Source organism: Rhipicephalus sanguineus, chromosome 1, assembly GCF_013339695.2.
Source record: "Rhipicephalus sanguineus isolate Rsan-2018 chromosome 1, BIME_Rsan_1.4, whole genome shotgun sequence".
NCBI classification, from domain to species: Eukaryota; Metazoa; Arthropoda; class Arachnida; order Ixodida; family Ixodidae; genus Rhipicephalus; species Rhipicephalus sanguineus.
In genome coordinates this window covers 204,461,029-204,481,717 of record NC_051176.1, presented here as the reverse complement: position 1 = coordinate 204,481,717, position 20,689 = coordinate 204,461,029, and the positions used below count along the sequence as shown (strand labels likewise).

Sequence of the window (20,689 nt, the reverse complement as noted above, 5' to 3'; positions counted from 1 at the left end):
AATTATTTGCTCGGCTCTTGCTGTCGGTAATTCATTTGATACTGCTCAGTGTCTTGACATATTTGAATGTTCATGCATGCTGCACTTATCTGAATAATTGTGGAATGTACAATTAGTTCACCCTTGTATTCTAGATAACTGTTCTGTTCGATTGGAAATATCTTTTTCTTTGTTTCAACTCATTATTAAAGTTTTTTTTGTGTTCGTTGATTGGAGAAGGCCCTTGACTCTTTCATACCGGCGATTGGCGCAAGCCATACACCAGAGGCCCAACCCCCATGCCACTTCTTGGGAGAAGCTTGTGCTTCGGCCCCGAGTTGTGACACACGTGCAGACAGGGGAGTCATAACCAGTCAGCAAGAACTTGCGTTTACTCTGCTCCCCAGTCTCTTGCGTAAGAAAGGCTTTAGATCTATTGCAGGGACGGCTAAGGATGTAGTACGAGGTTTTGTAGTTAAGGATGTGTGTATGCGCTCAGTGGACGATCATGTAGTCGCCCAAATGCATCGCATATTGATTGTTTTCGCATGCCGGCTCGAGGGTAGTTACACAATAAGTATTCTATGTTCTCTTCGCAGAATAAGCTCTTGTGAAATCAACTCTCATGCACCCCAGAATCGGAAATGGTGGCTCGCGTCGGTGCAGCCGTCGGCCGGCTGGCTCCGTTCCAGCGAAAGGTCTAATCTGTGCAGTCTGGTGTGCCTTATATGGTGCGGTATTCCACCCGATTTAGGGGTGTGTGCTTGCCAGACGCAAAGCTGCCTCGCAGTGTCTGTTCTAAATTTAAATCGGGACGTGGTGATCTTCGTGGGGTGAGCGGGCAGCCTTATTTGAGTCATCGTTTGCAATGATCCAACACTGGCCGGTAACCAATGCAAAGAAACGTCGTGGCCTTTTTCTGTCTTCAGGTGTTAATTTAGCTCCAAGAGTTACGACGTCCAATGCTCATTTCATCCATAATCCAATTGAGCATGTTCTAATGAAACACTTCAATAGGTGAATAGACGTGCTGTTAGTGTTTCGGGCGATATGCATAACCTTGTTGCATTTTGGATATTGCTATTATTAACAGCGAAGCTGTTCTTGGTCAAGCCTTTCATGTCCGAGATCCGTGGTACCGCTTGTGGGCATCATAAATGGGTATGCGCCACATGACCTGGGATTATTAACATGACCTGGGATTATCATGTGGGATATGTCTTGCAAAAATTAGCTCAGGTAACAGGTGTAATTCGTCGAATTCGGTATTTGCTTCCAAAAAAAAATTAAGCTCTTGCTATATCATTCACTTTTTAACTCTCGTTTAAACTATTGTCAATTGGTGTGGGGTACAACGACGGCTACTAATGTTGATAAAATATACATGCTTCAGAAAAAATGTATTAGGCATATATTCAATGCTCATTTTGTGGCATCCACTAGACCCTTATTTTCTAGCTCAGGAATAATTAAGGTGCACCAGCTATATAATTATGCATTAAGCCGAAAATTCAGATCAGAAACTATTAGGCACATAAAAAATCTACGCAGTCTAGCCAACCTGCGTGCAAGGAATCTAAACTACCCCACCCGTCATGGAGAGAAGTGGGAGGTTGATAAAACACGGTTAAACTCCGGCAAACAGCGTTTATCTCACACTCTTCCAGCTCTTCTGAATTATTGTGACCTAAAAGGTTTTGACTTATTCAACTGCTCATACCACGACATCCATGAATTATTTGCAATATAATACTTTATCTTTAAATCAATAGTACATTCAGTTACATATTTTTTCTCTCAGTCCCAAATCAAACCTCTTAGATATATATTTGCTTTTTCCACTTGCATGTATGTACTTCTAGGGTTGTAATCTATATAATGTATAATGTTGTAATCTATACAATGTGTTTTTATGCAGTGTATATGTCTTATATTTTGTTTCTGGATGACAGTCGTATTACCATGTTTATGTTTTCTACACAGTGTAATAATTTCGTTTTCAATCTGTGGTTCGTATATGTATTAAAACCGCAACTACAATGTGTACGCCGTGTTGTGGCGCACTGCCCGTGAGGTGCCATATCACCATGTCTACCGCGGTGCTGCTACCGCTCCGACTTTTTACTTTATTTTCTGCTTTCTTTTTTCTGTGGGGCTGTGAACTAGTCAAGCTGTCTAACACAGCTTTTTTTCACAGTCCTTTCTTTCTGTACAACAGAATGGAAAATAAACTTTGACTTTGACTTTGACTTTGACATTTGGTAAGTCCCACTACTCACCACAGGTCCACTAAAAATGAAGGCAGCAGTTAGCACAACAAACGGGTATGTGCGACAGAAATCTGTGCGGCCTATCAGAAAACTATCATCACAAACGCGTAAGGGCCACAAAATTGGGTAAATCCCACTACACACTACTTCCACTAAAAAGGAAGAAGGCAACAGCTAGCCCAACAAATGGCATGCACGTTACCATAGTGATGCCACTGTCACATGATCCTTTGTGGTTACAAAAGGTGATGGCTACACTACACTCTAAGAAAAAAAAAAGAGTCAAAAGAGGGTACCGGCACCGTGACTTTCTTCGGGTGTCCATTTGACCCCTTTTAGAAGGTAGAAGCAAAAAAATTGAAGGTCACTTTGTAAATTCCAAAGTGTGTTCGACGAAAGCATGTGGCCATTCGACTGACTATGCCATGGTATCGGGGGAATCCACATTCCTGTGGCGCTTCTCCGAACCGCTTGCCGTGGAATCATCATCGGGCCGCTTGGGAGCTATCCTTTCCAAAACTTAATTTCCAAAACTCTAATTAAGTTTTGGAAATGATCTACAAGCTAGCCCAACAACAAGTTCTTTTTGGGAGCCATCCGACTAACTCGACTGCTGCAACGAGACGTCTGACGAAGAAGCGTTGCCGCGCGCGCCGCTGTGCCATCACGTGATTGCTGAGGGAGTGTGAAGGGGCACGGACGGTTGGACGCCGCCGCTGTGCCATCACGTGACTGCTGAGAGAGTGTGAGGGGGAGATGCCACAGTTGGCACCGTTTCAGGGCACGGACGGACAGACGCGAGTATGAGACCTTAAAGGCTTTCGCCTTAAAAGAGAGTTAGCATTTCTGCAGGAGTCACTAGACTCTCGCGAAGCGCATTTCGATTGGCTTCCGTCATGAAGGCGCTACCGTATACGCCGTACATATCGCACGTTTGCCGTTCGGCACCGTCGTTGTGCCGTGGCTCGCCGAGGAAGCCGGGGTGGCGCGGCGCCTCCGCCTCCTCCGTGAGTCTCCTCGGTCTTTTCGAATGCGTCGCGTTGCTTGCGCGGGTTGCGTCAGTTGCCTGTCTTGTAGTTTTGTGTTCGAGCGAACATGCGCACCTTCGGTAGCGGTGACGCCAGGCTCCGCGCATGAAGTGACGCTTTGAGGGCGGAATCATGGAGCTGCCGACATGGGCAACGTGCGCCTCTTAACGGTGAGTGTACTGCTTTCTTAGGTACTAATTATACAGCTCTAGCTGGGTATCTGTCGCAGTTCTGCAAAAGTAGGCTGACAGCCATTTCTAACAGCAGCCTGCGTCCCCGGGGCTGTTGCGGATGCCCCACTAAAACTTTCAGTTAACAAGTTGACACCGTTATGCGCGTTGCTGTACAAGCTCCCATAAAATGAGCAATGCAAACATTTATCGAGGGTCATTGTTTGCTGACCGCACATTGTGTCTGCACTGCTGAAGGTGCAAGATGTCGTTTTGAGATGCGCTTCAGTCTACTTCGTAATAACATTTCCATCGACATTGAGTGTGCAGCGTGCTTCCGTGCGTACGTGAAAAAAACAAGTCTTTGCACAGAGCACTTAGACGCGCTATATATAATGCTTTTGGATAAAGACGTTCGTCTAAGGTGCAGATATAGTACGATGCTTCCAGCACGTACGCGGTAGCCACTTAAGGTGGACACGTCTCGCCACGTAAGGTGAAAAGATCGATACTTTCGACGGCGCGCGTTGTTTGGGGCCGCCGCCGTGCACTCTTTTCCTTCGTTTCTGTTTGCTGTTTTCGTGGTTTGCCTACATCTGCGATGGCGTTCAGCGTTATAACAGAATCAAGTGAGTGTACGTGACTGTAGAAGCTATGTGCGGTAATTCTAGCATATGATATGTCTGATCTCGACGTAGACGGCGTCCGTGCGCGCTGAGTGTCCTTCGGGTGCTCGTACTCGCATGTGTTTGCTGAGTATTTAACGATGGGTTACGTTTGTAAAACACGCGGTCAGTAACCGCTCACGACGTGCCCCTGACTGCCGGAGGATGCACTTTTTGGAATATGCCGGCGCGAAGCCGGGCTTATTATGAAGGCAAATTTTTAAGTGATTTCTCAGAAAAGAAGTCATTTCATTCGTGCATAGCCAGTGCCTATTGCGAAACGAGGTTCCAGCCTTCTTTTATGTGAAAAATTGTTTTCGTTGCAAAATTATTTAAAACGAAACACTGGTGTCAGATGTGTGTACAGTAACGGTGTGTTGAACAAAGGGTTGTTTTAAATACATGTAATCAGTGTGTATGTTCTCGTTATTCCCAGAATCCCGGATCGCTTCTCCCGCCTCTTCACTCCAGTTCACAGTCATACTTGGAAAAACAACGGTGTTGCTATGGTCTGGCGCCTCACCACTCATGAGCGGAAAATCAACAGCGGCGTTCTCCGTGTCAACGAAGCAGTCGGTGCTGCATTTCCTTTGGTTGCACAAGACGACGTAGGAAAAGAGGTGAGTGGCACCTGACACAAAGGAGCCTAAACCAATTTCGTTCGTTGTTTAAAAGAGGCTCATATCATCCTGTGCTGCAAGCTTGTCGCCAAGTGACATGCCACAAAAGCTACTATTTGCGAGTTGTGTTTTACACGATAACGGCAAAAAACTTGATTTCTTACCATGCCTGTTTGCATTTGTTGTTTTGTTGTGAGCCTTCATTATGTCTGTGTAAACCACTTATTGTGTGTTTTGCAAACACTTACTACAATTCCGTTTTCTCATCATAATATCACGTTCTGCTTTTCAGATACCATTTTTCATGGCTGCTCACGCTGAACAGGAGCGACAACGTAGCAAGACAAAAGTCTGATGTCCTCCAGCCGTCAACAGTTTTGATTTATTCATAATCATAAGGTATAAATATAGAAACATGATGCCGATTTCTACGGTTTATTTTGCACCATATGACACCGTGCACATCACAGTCACACATTTTAGTTGGTTATACTAAGCATGTAAATAAGGGATACCCCAACTGCTTAATTGTAAATCACAGACCATCTTTTCGTGCTTTCTATATCACTCTGCTGGAAAAGGTGCGCTGTGTTGGCGAGGTTTATTAAAATAATGCTACAATTGAACTATTCTTTTTCCGCAGTCGCTGGGCACAGCGGCAATTATTCTAGGACTTGCCTAAAATGAATACTTCACTATTTCCAACAGTAGTCGCTCGAAAGTAGAGCATGGGTCAATTGAGTAACTTAAAATAGTTGTGGGGTCGCTTGACGCCTCGGTGTGTCATTTGACCCGCGTAGGAATGTTACCGGAAAGTGTCGTCTGACTCCCTCAGAAGTGGTAATGTGATCTCACTCACTAACTCACTCACTCACTCACTCACTCACTCACTCACTCACTCACTCACTCACTCACTCACTCACTCACTCACTCACTCACTCACTCACTCACTCACTCACTCACTCACTCACTCACTCACTCACTCACTCTTCATTCATTCATTCATTCATTCATTCATTCATTCATTCATTCATTCATTGGTTGCTATCTATCATAAAGCTTCTGGAAATGACAGGCCAGAAAAGAATATTTTCCAAGCAGACTTATCTGGAGACAGTCAGATTGAAAATATCAAAGGACAAATCACGCTTTCTTTGCAGAAGTGTTCCGGATGGGAGCACACTTTAAAATCAGAGTCGGAGGTTTTTCCCATTAAGAAGGCAAATGCAAGTGCATTTTCTTGGTCTCACGCTTACTGCAGGATGCAGTAGTTGTGCACGTCGGATGCCAACATTTTAGTGCTCGTTCGGTGTCGCACTGTGATTCAGAGGCTAGTTGTTACACAACGTGGACGTAATCCGACGGTAGTGGTGAAGCTACACGTACTCCTAGTTCACAACAGAGTACTTTATCAGCTGCCTCTGGTCTTATCATCTAAACTCTGCATAACATATCGGAATAATTACACAGCAAAGGCCTAGTTCAGAAATTCCCGTGGAGCACCGGAGGCAATAGCGAACGAAATTGTCTTTTACGAGTACTTACGGACACCACTGCGTCTTCTCGCTTGCGCACCTTTCGCACATCATCAGCCAGGCACAGAGAAAGCTCCGCTCCTACGCATCCAAAGAACCGCCTCGTGCTTTCGTTGCTTCTTCCTCTAAATATTTTCGCCTAAATTTTCCACGAAGAACTGTGAGAGAGATTCTCAGATGGAGATCATTGTTTTCCCTTTCATGAATTTTTCTTCACCTTACAGATTTACTCAATAGTGATTTGCCCTGTACTGTGACCTACAATTTCAGTGGCATTTATAGTACGTCTGATACGGAAATGAAGCTGCTGACTCTCTTCCTTGCCAAGTACTAGCATACAGGCCGATCGGCGAGAATACGTAAAGGTCTATAGCGACTATCAAAGAAAACTTTGGTGAATCACGTACGCTCCTTATGGTGTAGCTCTACGTGACTTCAAGATCGGTATCACCCTTATTTCACCGTGTTCCGACGCGGTCAGTACCAACGCACCGACGCGGTCTTTGCGTTCACACTGACGTGAACATGAAATAGTTTACTGGCGCTGACACTCTCATGAACGTGTGAAAGATTACCTTTTAGAATTCGAGAATTCGTGGAAGTATGCAAGACTATCCCTTAGCGGACTTAAAGTGGTTCCAGTGGAGCACTCAGACTACCCGTGTAGACGCTTACATGTTTAGGATCGCAGCGTTTCGCCTCGTTCTGAAACTTCGTGAAGATACCGATCTATTCGACGACTGGGAACGTTTAGCAAATAATGGTAAATTTCACCAATCACTTGATGTAGTGGGTATATTCTCAGTGGGTACGGGCGAGCTAGATGAAACGCTAGCATTTAAACTTTGCTCCGAATAAGTGTATTCGTCTGTGTTCATAACGTTGGACCTACTCTAACTCTGTGACATGTTTATCCCTGCCCTTTAGGAGGAGAATGTGGGGCGAAGAAATTGACAGCATGTGTTTGCAAGGCGTATGCACTTGGCTAGCACAAGCCTCTTCGGAGGGAATAGCAATGCTGAGTTATCAGAGCTCGGTTTTTGTTGACGGCCACTACATGTACCAGACGTATCAGTCCCGAAGTGTGCACCCTATTTGCAAAAGTTAACCGTGGAAGTTGCATAAATTCATCACGGTCATTTAACTCCAACATTCATAAGAGCATCGTCAACAGCGTAGTTGTTAACATACTATTAACATACTAGATACCGTATACTTCGCAATCCCTAGCACCGCGAGGCATTTACTCAACAAAGGAAAGACTCATTAGCAAACACGCACAAATGTTACAAACAGCACTTTATTTGACAACAACATCGTGAACATTGGTACATAAACATATACCACGCAAAAAACTGGAGGTGAACAATAATACACTATGCATATAACACAGCTGAAAATATGAACTAGCGTTGGTGAACGCGAGATGGCCATAGGATAGATATGGCAGCTGCGATCACGAATATATACAACCCGAATGAACTGTCGCCTACATTTTTGGCGACATAATTCTTGAGCATTAAGTGGTTAGCCCGCCCTTTATCGCGCTTCCGTCCTTCAAGACTACAAAAGTAATGTTGAAGAGAGTGTGCCGAAGAGCAGGAAAGAAAACCTAAACAGCGATGTTTCCCGTGAAAACACGCAAATAATACACAAGGTTCCCTGTTGTTCGATTTCACAGTAAAACAGCGACTGAGGTGGCACCAGGGGTGTCATTCTGGAACAGTACACTAAGTAGACTCTCCATATTAGCTTGTGATATCCCACAATGATTCGACAGGACTCGAAGGCCGACAGAGGCGCTTGGCGCTGGTCCGCCGGCTCTCGAGCTCTATCCAATCAACGCGCGCTGAAGTGGACAGTCCCATCTGTGAACTTTTAGCGCATACCCCACCGGGCCTGTGATCATCGTCGTCGTTCTGGATTATCTTTTTTTAAGGAACTTGGCCTCAATTGGTTCATAATTGTTCTTCAAGAGCACGCATTATTCAACAAAGAATATGTGGCTCTCGTTGTCATTTGTATCACTATTGTCACTCTGATCTTAGAGCGATGTCACTGTACTCATAGGAAAACAGACCGTTTTATCACATTACACCTTCGAAATGAAGATGAAATGAAAAAAAAATAGTATAATGACTTGTTGTCAGTCAAGATTCACACATCTCGCGCTTTGTCACAGCTCCAGCACAGAAAAGTTGCAGCTTGTATTGTTTTTAATGCTTAAGGTTTTCACGCTCTTGGAACATAACTAAATGTGAAAATTGCTTCCCGTCATCCCTGCTACAACACTCAGGTTGTGGTGACACTTCGGTTTGAGTGTATTGCCGCAAAAACGCGGTATGCGGTGACACTGCATTTTCTGGTACACACAATGTCCCGCGGAAAACCTTGTGATATAGGTTTCTATTTCAAAGGAGTGAGGGAGAGAAGTGAGAAACAAAGGATAGATCCCTTCACATCAGCGTTCTATCGCGGCATTGTGCCTTAAGGTCGTCATTTGTACTGACAATGCAGGCTTAGCCGACGATCGCCACCACGTGAAATTACAGTGGGAAGGCACCTAACAGGTTCTCCGAAGATGTTCCGGGAGCAGAAACTTGTGGTGCGAATTAAGAGTTACAAAGGCGACAAAGTGAGCGGATCTTGACATACTTGACGTAAAGAAGGACATAGTAGGAAGATGAGCGCGTTAACCAAACGTTCAGTCCAAAAGGATTTTTTTTCCTACTGTGCTTTCCCTCGCTATTGAACAATTAATGAAATTCCTTTGCCAGGTCCTTTCTGCCCGAAACACAAACACCTACCGTCATCTTTTTTTTTAAATCTCCTTCAATCACAGTAGTGACCTCTATGCATATACGCGACCGAGCCTTCGGACGTCCAACACATTTGGTGCACGAACACCACACGCGCTCAGCGAGTCGAGGAGGGGCCGGCCGGGGGATGATAAATACAGTGAAGCGGCGTCGAGTACGCAGCCTATGCTCAAAGGTAACTCGACTGGCCGGGAGGCGCCGCACTGCCGTTGGTGGCCGTTTCCGCCTTGGGCTTGTACAACATCGGCGGATTGAGCATGCCACTCTTGTCCTCCACGTAAGGCACGGTGCTCTTGTCGTCGTGCAGCTGTGGCCGTCGCTTAGGCATGAGCAGGAGCTTCTCGATGCGGCCTGTGGGTGCCTCGCAGGCCACAAATAGGACGTAGCTGAGCAGGTAGCTGGCCACCAGCGCGCCGAAGTACTGGGTCACCTGTAATGTCGACAGGGAGTACACGTCAGTTGGGCTCACTGTCTCACCGTTCCTTTTTTTGTTTTCTTTCTCTGTGCTATGTTTTTATACGTGTGCATGAGCCAATCACACCTTTCATTTTTCTTTTCGTATTGTACAGGATACGTCATTACCTCTGTAAGTCACCGTGACCGAGCAAACTATTTCTTGGTTACATAAAGAAGTTAAGAAGGTCGAAAAAGAAGCCGAAGATCCCTTGACGCATCCTTTCCGGACCCATGGCTGCCACTCATCAGTCGGTTACTTCGATAGGTAATTGAGAGGACTCCGTCGGTCGCAAATTATGATGCAGTGTTCGTAAGGCCTCCAGACTGATTAATTTTCTTTAAGGTATCGGGCAAGGCTACCAGAGAAAATTGTGGCACTTGGAACATAATATTTAGACTACTACAGCCAGTTTTCTTATCTTTGTTTTTTTTTTTAATTAGATAGTGTTCAGGAGATTTTGGCACTTTTGTCTAGCGCCGGCTACTCCTTTTCACAGATGATAGTATATGGTAAAGTCACAGCAACGAAAAGAAAAAAAATACGTAAAAGATTAGCAAGGCAGAGTTCATATATAGTCCATTTACAGTTATATACAAAATGAATTGATGACGAATATATGTGCTACATAGTGAAAAGAACTAAATTTTAAGGCGAAAGCCTTAAGCGTCTCGTTGCGCAGGAGGCGAAGAAGTCGTACAGTGGTACAAAAACCCGCGTGACCTTCTTGGAACGAGCGGCTATGGAGAAGGAGCGGCATGTCATGACGTCATTATGTGACGGCATGAAATCTCTGACGTTGTGTCATGATGACGCCATGACGTGACATCGTCGTTCGGTGAAAGGTGGGCTGATCCCGGATGTAGTGCAACGCCACGTTAAGTGCAGAAATCTTCAAGGGGAGGGGGGGGACATTACAATCGACTGAGAACGTCAAGGTAATTTGGTGAGTGTCTTCCGCACTGCGGCTCGTTTTGTCTTGCAAGAAGTCCGGTCCCCGTTTGTATAACTTCATGCATTACTAAGTATGCAGCAGGCTTTCGCCTTTCGAGTGTTACAGAGTGTGTAACACGCTTTACAAAAGCATTTTGCAATTATTATTCAATTAGCAGCTTTGTTATGCAAGAAATAACAATATTAACCGCAGCGACGCAGAGAAACTCGTCATACTTCTCGTCAAACGTGGTAGAACACTTCTTAATTGAATTTGTTCTGCATTACTCTCTATACGGCAGTGGCTTATGTGACTCTTTTTGGTTAGCAGGAGCTTACGTTTACGTTCAGCGCTATGTTTAAGATCGTTTTGTCCTCATTAGTTAAAACATTCAGAAATATGTTGCATCTCTATGTGGGGATACCGTGGCTGAAAGGGATAATGGATGGAATCCTGATTGGTTAAATGTTTACTTCAACCCAACTGAAGGCATATAGGCTAAGATTGGTCTTTGACATATGGCGTACAGCCGCCCATATCTTTGAACTAGCGTGCACAGCGGCGACTTTTCTGTGTGTCAGCGCCATATGATGGAACGCAGTTGCAGAAAATTGTTTTGTGGGCATGTGCTTTGTGGGCATGCACTTGCCCTCACCCTTTTTGGAACTTTTTTTAATGATATGGCGAAGATAGACAGAAAAAAAAATTGCCGCTCGCGCACGCTAGTTAAAGATTTGGGCGACTGTACGTAGTATGTGAAAAACGGTTCCGTTGTTAAGCGAGGGCTTCGTCAAAGCCTCGCTTCACAAGGACGTGCGTTGCGTTTGGGGCAGTTAACATTTCTAAAGTAGCGCTGTTCTGAGTCAGCTTTCACGCATGTGCGACGGCTATTGTGACCACTCACCATGGTGTAGTGAGAGAAGAATATCCTCTCCCTGGTGACATTCAACCGGATGAAGTAGTACGGCACGTGCAGCAGGTATACGCCGAATGAGAGCCGGCTGAAGGGAACGAATGCGCTCCACGATAGCCACTTGGAGATGAAGCCTGGGCGATATGAGAAGATAAACAGGTTATGATATAACGCAATCGGTACAAGCTGTCGTCGGCTTAGCTAGTTAAGCACCGTTAAGAAAGTGATATTGGGTCAAAATCTGCAAGATCTTGAGTCTAAAGCGCCAAGCGACCTGCCAATGACAAACAGTACTAACTGTTGTTTGTCATTATCAGGTCTCATTCACCTAATTTTATCAAACATAACGTATCGTGTCGCCAACTCACATCAAGCATCACGATTGGTCGGAATCCGCACTTATGGTGAATTTTATCGAAATAACGCTTTAAGTGAATGCGAGTTCCTATCAGAGAAGGATCTTTAATGAGAAATGTAGCTTCACTCTCACTGGACAGATCGCGCTACGCGCGGACGATATGGAACACCGTAGTGGGAAATCCCCATCTAAATGCTCTCACCGCGGCCAGGAATCGAACCTGTGGCCGCGTGCTAAGCAACGCAACTTTATAACCACTGCCTGACCGCCACTATAATAGCGATCTACTTATGGTTTTATCAATCTGCAAAATCGCGTCCTTTCGAGCGCACGCCCAGGCAAAGTTCTTCCCAGACCAACCGTAGTAATCAATACAAAAAGACAACTAGAGGCCGACACCCAGTTACAATGGAATTTGGTTCCACTGCAGCTACATCTACTCCCACCCCCAACATTTGACGCACATTACAATACACGAATTCGAGTACTCACCACCCCGTCCAGTGGAGCAGGCGAAGGTGAGCCAGGCGAGCCAGACGGACCAGAGGAGCCTCTCGGAGAAGGCAAACGACAGCTTGGCCCACTCGGGTGGGTGCTCGCCGCGGTTCCAGTCGTACATGATCAGGATGGCGGTGAGACCACACGCCGCGCTCATCAGCCACATACCCGCCTGGAGCATCTGAAAACACATTGTCCAAGGTAACAGCTCATAGTTCATTGTTGACGTCTTCGCACAGTTTGCCAGTTTTGAAATCAAACATTTCGCACCAATGTCCTTCTTTTACTGCTACCAGCATTTAGTGCGCACTGTCTTTTGTTTTTGTCAAGAAAATAATCTTCGTTGAGCGCCCAGACCCTTGACTGAGAACTCGCGGAGCGCACAAAATAGTATTTCTTATCAAGCAACCAAAAATGATACTTAAAGGGACAGTAAGAGCAAATATTAAGTCGACGTGGAATGTCTAAAAAGTGTCCTAGAAACCTCATAGTGCTTGTTTCAGGCCAAGGAAATGCTTAGTTTGAAAGAAAATTACGTTTTAGTGCTCCGCATATCGTTTGCGCAATTCAAACAGCCCGCCTACGAGAACGGCAGCGTGACGTAGCACAACTTGAAAGCGGAACTTGCGTCCTCCCAAAGGATAACGTCAAGAAGATCTTTTTTACACGAATCAAACTGAAACGCACAAGTTGCATTTTATTTCGTTTCGTAATGCACCGCAATGTTCTTTTCCATCATGAGTAGTTTGAGCACCAGTGATTAATTGTACTGAGGACGTTCTACGCCATCGAGCTCTTGTTTTAGAATGTCCCACTGGTGGCGTGTTTTACACTTGCGTTAATTTATCGATTAGTAAAGCCCATCTGTGCATAACATCGACGTTTTAGAGGTTCTAAGCGTTGATATTTTACTCTGCCATAATTTTTTTTTTACTTTAGTGTCCCTTTAACTCATGCTGGTTCATACCTTCCATCGCTCTCCTCACTACTTTCTCTCTCCCTCTCTGTCGCTTGTTTAGCTGGCAAGAGGGTTCGCGTTAAAATCACTTTAGTTCTTTCCCGTAGCCATAGTTTCACACAGTCGTGCAGTCGTTCTTCCTGATTTCTAAGTTTAGCTGGCCGTTTAGACGGCAGTCACAGACAATTTTTGAGCGGTAGTGAGAATCTACATTGTAGCCCGTGTTGATAAAATGTGACAGTTCACACAAACTCATGACATGTCCCTATTCAGCGCCACGCTACATTTTGGTTTGCTATATATATACGCCACAAGCGCTTCGCTACCCTCGATTAACGGGCACTCCCTCTCAGGACAGCGGGGCACTGTTTTTCGTTGTGTACCTAACGACAGCTATGGCAGTCGAATAGCACCCTCCGTACACACTATGCACTCGAGTAAAATGCTTCCTGCGACCTCAGCTGTTAATTAGCGTTTGAGATTGGGCCTTCATTGAAGGCAAAAAGCGGAAACTAAAACGAGTTTTAGAGGCACGTTGTGCCTAATCTCGAGAATAGTACTTCAGTTGACTTATTTAATTCAATCTATGAAATTCACGGTGTACGCAGCGTATTACGGACAATGACATGCGGAAGTAGCGTACGATGCACTCATTCTTCCTTGTGTAACGCGCTACGTAATGTGCATGCCAATGGAACATCAGCGGTCCCAAATAGCACCATGTTGAATTAAGTTGTTTACTCATTCATGCATAACGTAGTAAACGGTTCCATTATTTCCTTGTTCTAGCTTATAAGCTTATTTATTGTGTTCCTTGTACTGCACCTATATGCCTTAAAAGATCGAAGGCTTCGTCAATTAGTGTAATTGTATGAGCGTAAAAAGCACCAGCATTCATAACCAAAGACGAGCAATCTCGTTCTCACCTTGCTGATTTTAATCGAGGGATATCTGTACAGGAACAGCTGCGTCATCGCACCGAAGAAAAAGGCGACGCCGTGATATGACGGGTGAGTGTAAAACTTGTTCAACGTCCCGGTCATGATCCTGCAAGCGCAAGACAAAGACAACAGTGTGTTGAAGGCTTTGACAATAACGCCCGCGTACTGAGACCGCTTCGATACGCGTTCAAGGGCTGACGTTGTCGTAATTACTCCGTAATCGTCGACTGCGGCGTCCTCCATAGGTCAAGAATCTGCTTTGCGATGTTATACTTCAACCATTATATACTACTTATGTAGTTGCAAAATACACAACATACCGTAAAAAAAAAAAGCTAAAACTGAGAATTTTAGCTCTAGGAGAAGAAAAACGAAAACGAAATCTCAGAGCAAGAATGCAAAGTACGTTTGAAAATATGTGCACAATTACAATCGTGCTACCAATTCCGGTAGTTACACCTCATTTCAGCATTTCCTCTGTTGTCACTATGAGTATAGCACGTAAAGGGTTTCTCAGCTAAATTAGGCGAAGGTGTAATCAAATGCCGAACTTTCTATAAGTGCCTATAGGCTGTTGTATGGAGAAAGTCACACTAGATTTTTTATACAGATTAATTGTACAATTAGCCAAGCTCAGTTTGTAAAGTTATATGGAAGGAAAAGAAAGTGGTCTTACGTGAAGTTGTCCGCCATAGGAAGAACGAAGGGCGTGTAGATGGTGTTAGAAACTTGCCAGGCAGAAATCGAGCAGGCAATGAGGGAAAGGGTTCCAAACACAATGATCGTCGTCCATATTTTTCTGCAACAAGAAATGGTTCACGTTAGGCACGCGTAAGAAACGGCCACTGCGGTTACAGCACGGTCAGACGCTTGCTGGTAGTCATATTGCTGTATGTAGCAATTGTAGTTTTCAAAATTTAGGCTAATGATTGTCTTGCGCGAAACTACTATCTTCCAGGAAAAGACCACTGGTTAAGAGCTCTGTCCGATTCCCTATGAACAAGAAAAGTTTCTCAACAGCCGTTGGCCTTTTTTTTGTAGCAAATAAAATTTGATACGAATAAACTTGCTTTTGGTATCATACTTAAGGGTGATTCACTCATATGTCTTCATTTGCGTCGTTATTCGTGAGCTTTATTTTTTTAAACTACGTATTACTATCTGTTCGATGGTTATTGCACACCCCTGGTTCTATTTCATTTATTTTTTCTTTACAAGTTAAGCACCGAAACTTTATTTTGATGTACAGTTATCCAGCTAGCAACGATATTGAATAGAGTAAACGTCACTCCATACATGAATCTATGTGCGATAGTTATTGTTACAAATTAATTCGTTACATAAAAGCGTAATTAATAGTATATTGGCCTTCTTTGGTGAGTAGTCAGCCACAAAGGCTTACAAGACAAAAGATCTGCGAAAAAAAAAAAGATATACTGAATTCCAGAGAAGCCTGAGACATATACTGTGACCTATTAATTTATACGTGATAAGTAATTCAATTTACAATTTTCGACCAACTCGTGTTGCTCTATATATGTTTGTAGCCGCCTCTACGTGACATCGAACGTATCTGCTGTTGTAAAAAAAAAGGGGTGGGGGAGCAGTGGCAGAAGATATGTACGTTTGTCTGATCGCAAGGATAACAAGCGCAAAAACACGCCATAACCCAGGCTTGAGCTCTCTTTTAGAGAAAGTTATTACGAAACTCGTACACCTTCTCGGCCGACTGTCTGTGCAGTGTCTTTTGGTTGCACGCTGAAAGATATTGTGCGCATTTGCACGCATGCGCATCGGCTCTTATCGTTGTCTTTTATCTATTTACTAATTTCTCCTTCCTCCAATGTACTGCAGGAAACCAGGAGCCACTTAGCTAATCTTACGTCATTTCCTTCTATCTCTCTTTCAGTATATTAGTCCCCTGCCTTTCTTGGTGTTGTTCTTTCTATTTCATAGAATCAAAGTCAAACGGACGTTCCGCAAGTTCAGAAACACAGTGTCGCTGAAACACTCACTTCTTGAAGAACTGGATGACTATAACTGAGATCACGAACAGCTGGAAATCCGTCGACATGTACCACAGGTGACCGTACATCCCCTGTCGAAAGAATCACAGTCAAAATTAGTTACATCAACGCAATGATGGCTCGGCTTCCGTGATAGACTTTGAGAATCTTACAAAATGGAGCGACCACCTGACCCTGCTATATAAGCTTCTTTATTCTTTAATAATAATAATAATATCTGGGGTTTAACGTCCCAAAACCACGATATGATTATGAGAGACGCCGTAGTGGAGGGCTCCGGAAATTTCGACCACCTGGGGTTCTTTAACGTGCACCTAAATCTAAGTACACGGGCCTCAGACATTTTCGCCTCCACCGAAAATGCAGCCGCCGCGGCCGGGATTCGATCCCGCGACCTTCGGGTCAGCAGTCGAGCGCCATAACCACTAGACCACCGTGGCGGGGCCTTTATTCTTTAACAAATGACGCTTAGATAACAGTAAATTATGGGGGGAGGGGGGTGGGAGATACGTTGTTATATGTGCCGAATAAATACAGACAAGGGGGAGTGATAGAGACAGATGAGGGAGAGGTAGAGAGGTTAATTGGGAGAGAAACTTCTGGTCTCCTACTCTAGACTAGACGAAAAAAAAGGGCGGAAACAAAAACAAGGCGTGTCAAATAGTCGTCGTGCCGGAAGTCGATCGAGGCGTTATTGAATTTTTTTCACGTTGCAGTGGGCTATCAGGGGGACCATAATTCTCCCGTTCCTCACCTGTAGACGAAAAACTACGGACGACAATTTTTTGTGCAAATTGAAATAATTCGGGTTTTTTCTATAGCGTTTCAAACTGTAGAAGAATACCTTATAATTGGTCTTACGTTTCGTAGCTTCGCTTAACCTCGACATGCGTTTATTCAACAGTAGAACAATTTATTGAAGAGGAGAACTTTGCTAATACCTGCTCATCTTTCAGATTTCGCCCATATATATTACACAATCATGTGGCATAAAAGCACGCTTGTCACAACTCTTGCTTTCTCAATTTCATGCGCGTCTTCGTATACCCGATTGTCAGCACTTCCACGCATGCGGTTTCGAAATATATCTATCAAACAGAATATTAACTATCGCCTTTCTATATACGCCACCTGTTATGTTGCAGCAATAAAAAGAAGATAACCCTGTAAAGAAGTCTACTAACATAAAAAAAGAAGAAAGAAACTTACGATGTGGAGCTTTCCGGTGAAGTTCCTAATCTGAAGCAAGAGTGCCCAATATTGTGTGTGGATTTCCTTATAAAAGTACTTATACAATGTCGGCGTGGTGGGACCTTTGAAAATGAGCGGCGCAAGGAAAGTGCACATAATACAAAAAGCGATGGGTATGGTTCCTCTGAAAAAGAGAAAAAAATATGAACAAAGTTAGAAAAAATATATATTTTCTATACGAAAATGGTAAAGGGCCATGTTGAACGAGTTCGCAAATTACAAGTCACGTGTCTGCAATTGCAAACTGACTTTTCTCTGTTTGTCTTGCTTGAAAACATTATTGTTGTGTCGGAGGGTCCTCGTTCGAATTTCTTCCCTCAGGCACTTTCGGGTTATTTCACTATGCACCGGTATGAAAAATTTTCTACCAAGTTCTTCTTTGAGCGAATCACACGGAATACGTTTTTGTGTGCTTTTTATGTACCTAAACGCAGCTGACAGCCGTGTTCGCGCTTTAAACAATTTCGATTTAACAAACGCTAGAGTGTCACAGCAAAGTACCTCCGATGGAACAACTCGCCGAAGCTTCGGCGAGATTTTCCTAATTCGATGACAAGCACGAGCGGTTAACGGCACGAATGCCGTGTGAAGTCTGATCCTCATCGTATCAACTTGGACTTATAAATGCAGACACATTAAGCAACCTGATTTTGGGATGCGCACTTGTGGCGAGGTGAACCACGCGATGCATTTACCTGATGTATCTTCTGATAACGGCAATGATGCTGCCAAACAGGGCGTTGGAACGTTCCCTCAGTAAGTTGTATGTCAACAGGTAACCACTGTGCAGCGTGGAAAGAAAACAAAAAGAAATCAGACACCTGATTATAAAACACCTAGGCACCTTTTAACAGAGCTGTTTTCTAATCATTTTATTAGAAAACGTAACGTAATATATTACCGATGAAAGCTCTAGTGGCATAGGTAGAGTTCACAAAACGTCTTAAGCGGCCGCCTCTCAAGCTTGTCGTCTTTAATATTCCGGTTCTTACGGGCAATCCAACACTGTAGAGTGTACGATAAAGAAGCGCCACCATCCTTCATGGGCTTGAACGGAGAAATGACAGTAGGGGAAAAATTTTAGTTTGGATGCCCTTATGCCATGGCACTCGAGGGTACTGAACAGGCAGTTTAAAATGCGGAACTGAGAACATGCGACAAAGCGAAGACAGACACGAACGTCGCTGAACTATCATCTGATATCTATTTTCGACGGGCACGAGCAAAAACAATATTCAGTGCGTATCGGCTCATTTTGAGCGGCCGATGTAAGAATGATAGTGGCATCCTCTTCGAAACGACGGAGCGGTGACAAGTAGTCACCTAGGCTGATTGAACTATTCGAACATTATGCACATGCATAGCAGTCCTCCAGTTCGCTTGTATCTCCTTGTTGTTTCACTCTCCCTTAAAACCTCTATCTCTACGTTGTGCTGTTAACCAGGCCTGCAATGCCTCCATTTTTATCGATCTCTAATTTGCTTTTTCCCCATATGTACCCTAAACGCCGCTTCAATGTGAGCGACATCTTACGGATACTGCGCAACGAAAGTACGAAGAAAACACGGCGAAAGTTTCCGATAAATTAGTGAGAAAGTAACTGCCAAACGTTGATTACATCAACGAAAGAAATGTTTAGAGGACAGGCGGGTGTTTAAGTTGTGTAACAGGTGGGGTATATACTTACGCTAGGAACAAGAAGGTGTCCACACTGAGATAGCCGGCCATGATGAAACAGAACATGATGTTATCTCCGTAATGAAGAGCGTTCACAAGGCGGGCTGCGTCAAAGAAAATAATTGGGGTCTTATTAGTATTTTACACTGATTGGGATTGTCATGGAAATGTGATAAGACTCGTACTCTCGAACAAAACATATTCTCGCCTGAGAATCATGTGCACTGGCATAGAAAACACGTGGTCACACTTGCGCGTGTTTTTTTTTTTTTTCGTATATTGACAACAGTCTGTCTCCGCTAAACAAAAATAACCGAGGCTAATCCAAGGAGCTATGGGGCGCTGTATGCGTAATCGTGTAAACGTAATCTGTCAGGGCATGGTTGCAAGTGTTACATGCACAACTAAAGTTTTCCCAGAGAGACTACGCAGCGCAGCACGGTCTTATTTGCATAAAATTCATAGCCATAGAAAGAGAAGTAGAGAGGGACATAAGGAAGAGGCAGGTAACTGTTAACCAAGTCTCATCCTTGTTAGCCACTCCGCACTAGGGGAGGGAGATAGGAGAGAACAGTACATAGATGGTATAGCACACAGTTCAGACATGCTGGAAACATAGACGAACTGGAGTGTTTAGCGCTGTTCCATATACGGCCACTCATTCTGAATGACTTCAGACACCGCAGATGGCGGAGCGAGCTCAACCCCGACCTTATATAGAAGCAGCTAATTCAAGCACCAATCTTTATTTTTTGAAGTCAAAAACGGTTGCCTTGTGCGAGTGTCTTTGTCTGCGCGTTGCAGTCCGCGCGTATCCGCGCTCTCTGTCTTCTCTATTCCCTTCCCCCAGCGTAGAGTAGCCCAACTATGACACTTTTCTGGCTAACGTCACCACCTTCTTGCTTTCTTTTCTCACGCTCTTTCATGAAGGTTCAAAAAACTTATGGTCACTATTTTTTTTCTAAAAAGTTCTCTGGGCAGCGTTGGCGAATTCAGCAGCTAGCGAATGGAAGGTGGCGCTCACCCATGTTGGTAAAGTTGAATGTGCTGTACGAGTGGCCGAGTACGACCCAGCCGATGCTGAAGAAGCGCATGCCGTGCAGAAACCGCAGCTTGTACGCGTCCGACTGCTTGTCGTCGGTCACCTTCACCAGCATCTTCGAGTTGGCCACTATGGAGAAGCTCGTCAGTGCAGTGAGCGCCGTTCCTGAAACGAACAGAGAGCGCGGATTATATCACGAGCCTGCGTACACTCAGGTATACAGGGACAGAATTCACAAAACTTTCAGCTCGTAAGTGATTGCCCTTGGCAAGCACGCGGCATCAGGACTGGCTGAAACTTTCGCTTACGAACAATTCTAGTATAAGAACGTTTTGTGAATATGGGGCCAAGATTGCGAAACGATGCCTCCTCTCCTACCATTAATGACCTCCTTGCTAGCGGTTGCCGCATTTTTGGAAGGGTGTGCCCGAGTGTGGCAGGCAACCGGTTAATGAGAGAATACATAGTAAGACAATATAAGATTTCTAAATCTAGTAGCGGTCACCATCTCGTGGCTGGCTTACAATGCTATGTTTAGCGGTGGTTGAGG

General features: G+C 44.4%; 1 protein-coding gene across 1 annotated transcript in view; it reads right to left on the bottom strand.

Moving 5' to 3' along the window:
- Nucleotides 1–7,598: 7,598 nt before the first annotated feature.
- The window catches only part of LOC119405940 (nose resistant to fluoxetine protein 6), a 36,820-nt gene continuing 23,729 nt past the window's right edge, over nt 7,599–20,689 (bottom strand). Inside the window, exons 6-15 of the mRNA XM_037672767.2 lie at nt 20,122–20,304; nt 19,108–19,201; nt 18,116–18,202; nt 17,379–17,544; nt 16,158–16,240; nt 14,819–14,941; nt 14,128–14,248; nt 12,238–12,424; nt 11,379–11,521; nt 7,599–9,516 (exon numbers count right to left, since the gene is read on the bottom strand). Coding sequence (XP_037528695.1) covers nt 9,256–9,516; nt 11,379–11,521; nt 12,238–12,424; nt 14,128–14,248; nt 14,819–14,941; nt 16,158–16,240; nt 17,379–17,544; nt 18,116–18,202; nt 19,108–19,201; nt 20,122–20,304 — 1,448 coding nt within the window. The 3' untranslated portion in view covers nt 7,599–9,255. The remainder of the gene's footprint in view (nt 9,517–11,378; nt 11,522–12,237; nt 12,425–14,127; nt 14,249–14,818; nt 14,942–16,157; nt 16,241–17,378; nt 17,545–18,115; nt 18,203–19,107; nt 19,202–20,121; nt 20,305–20,689) is intronic.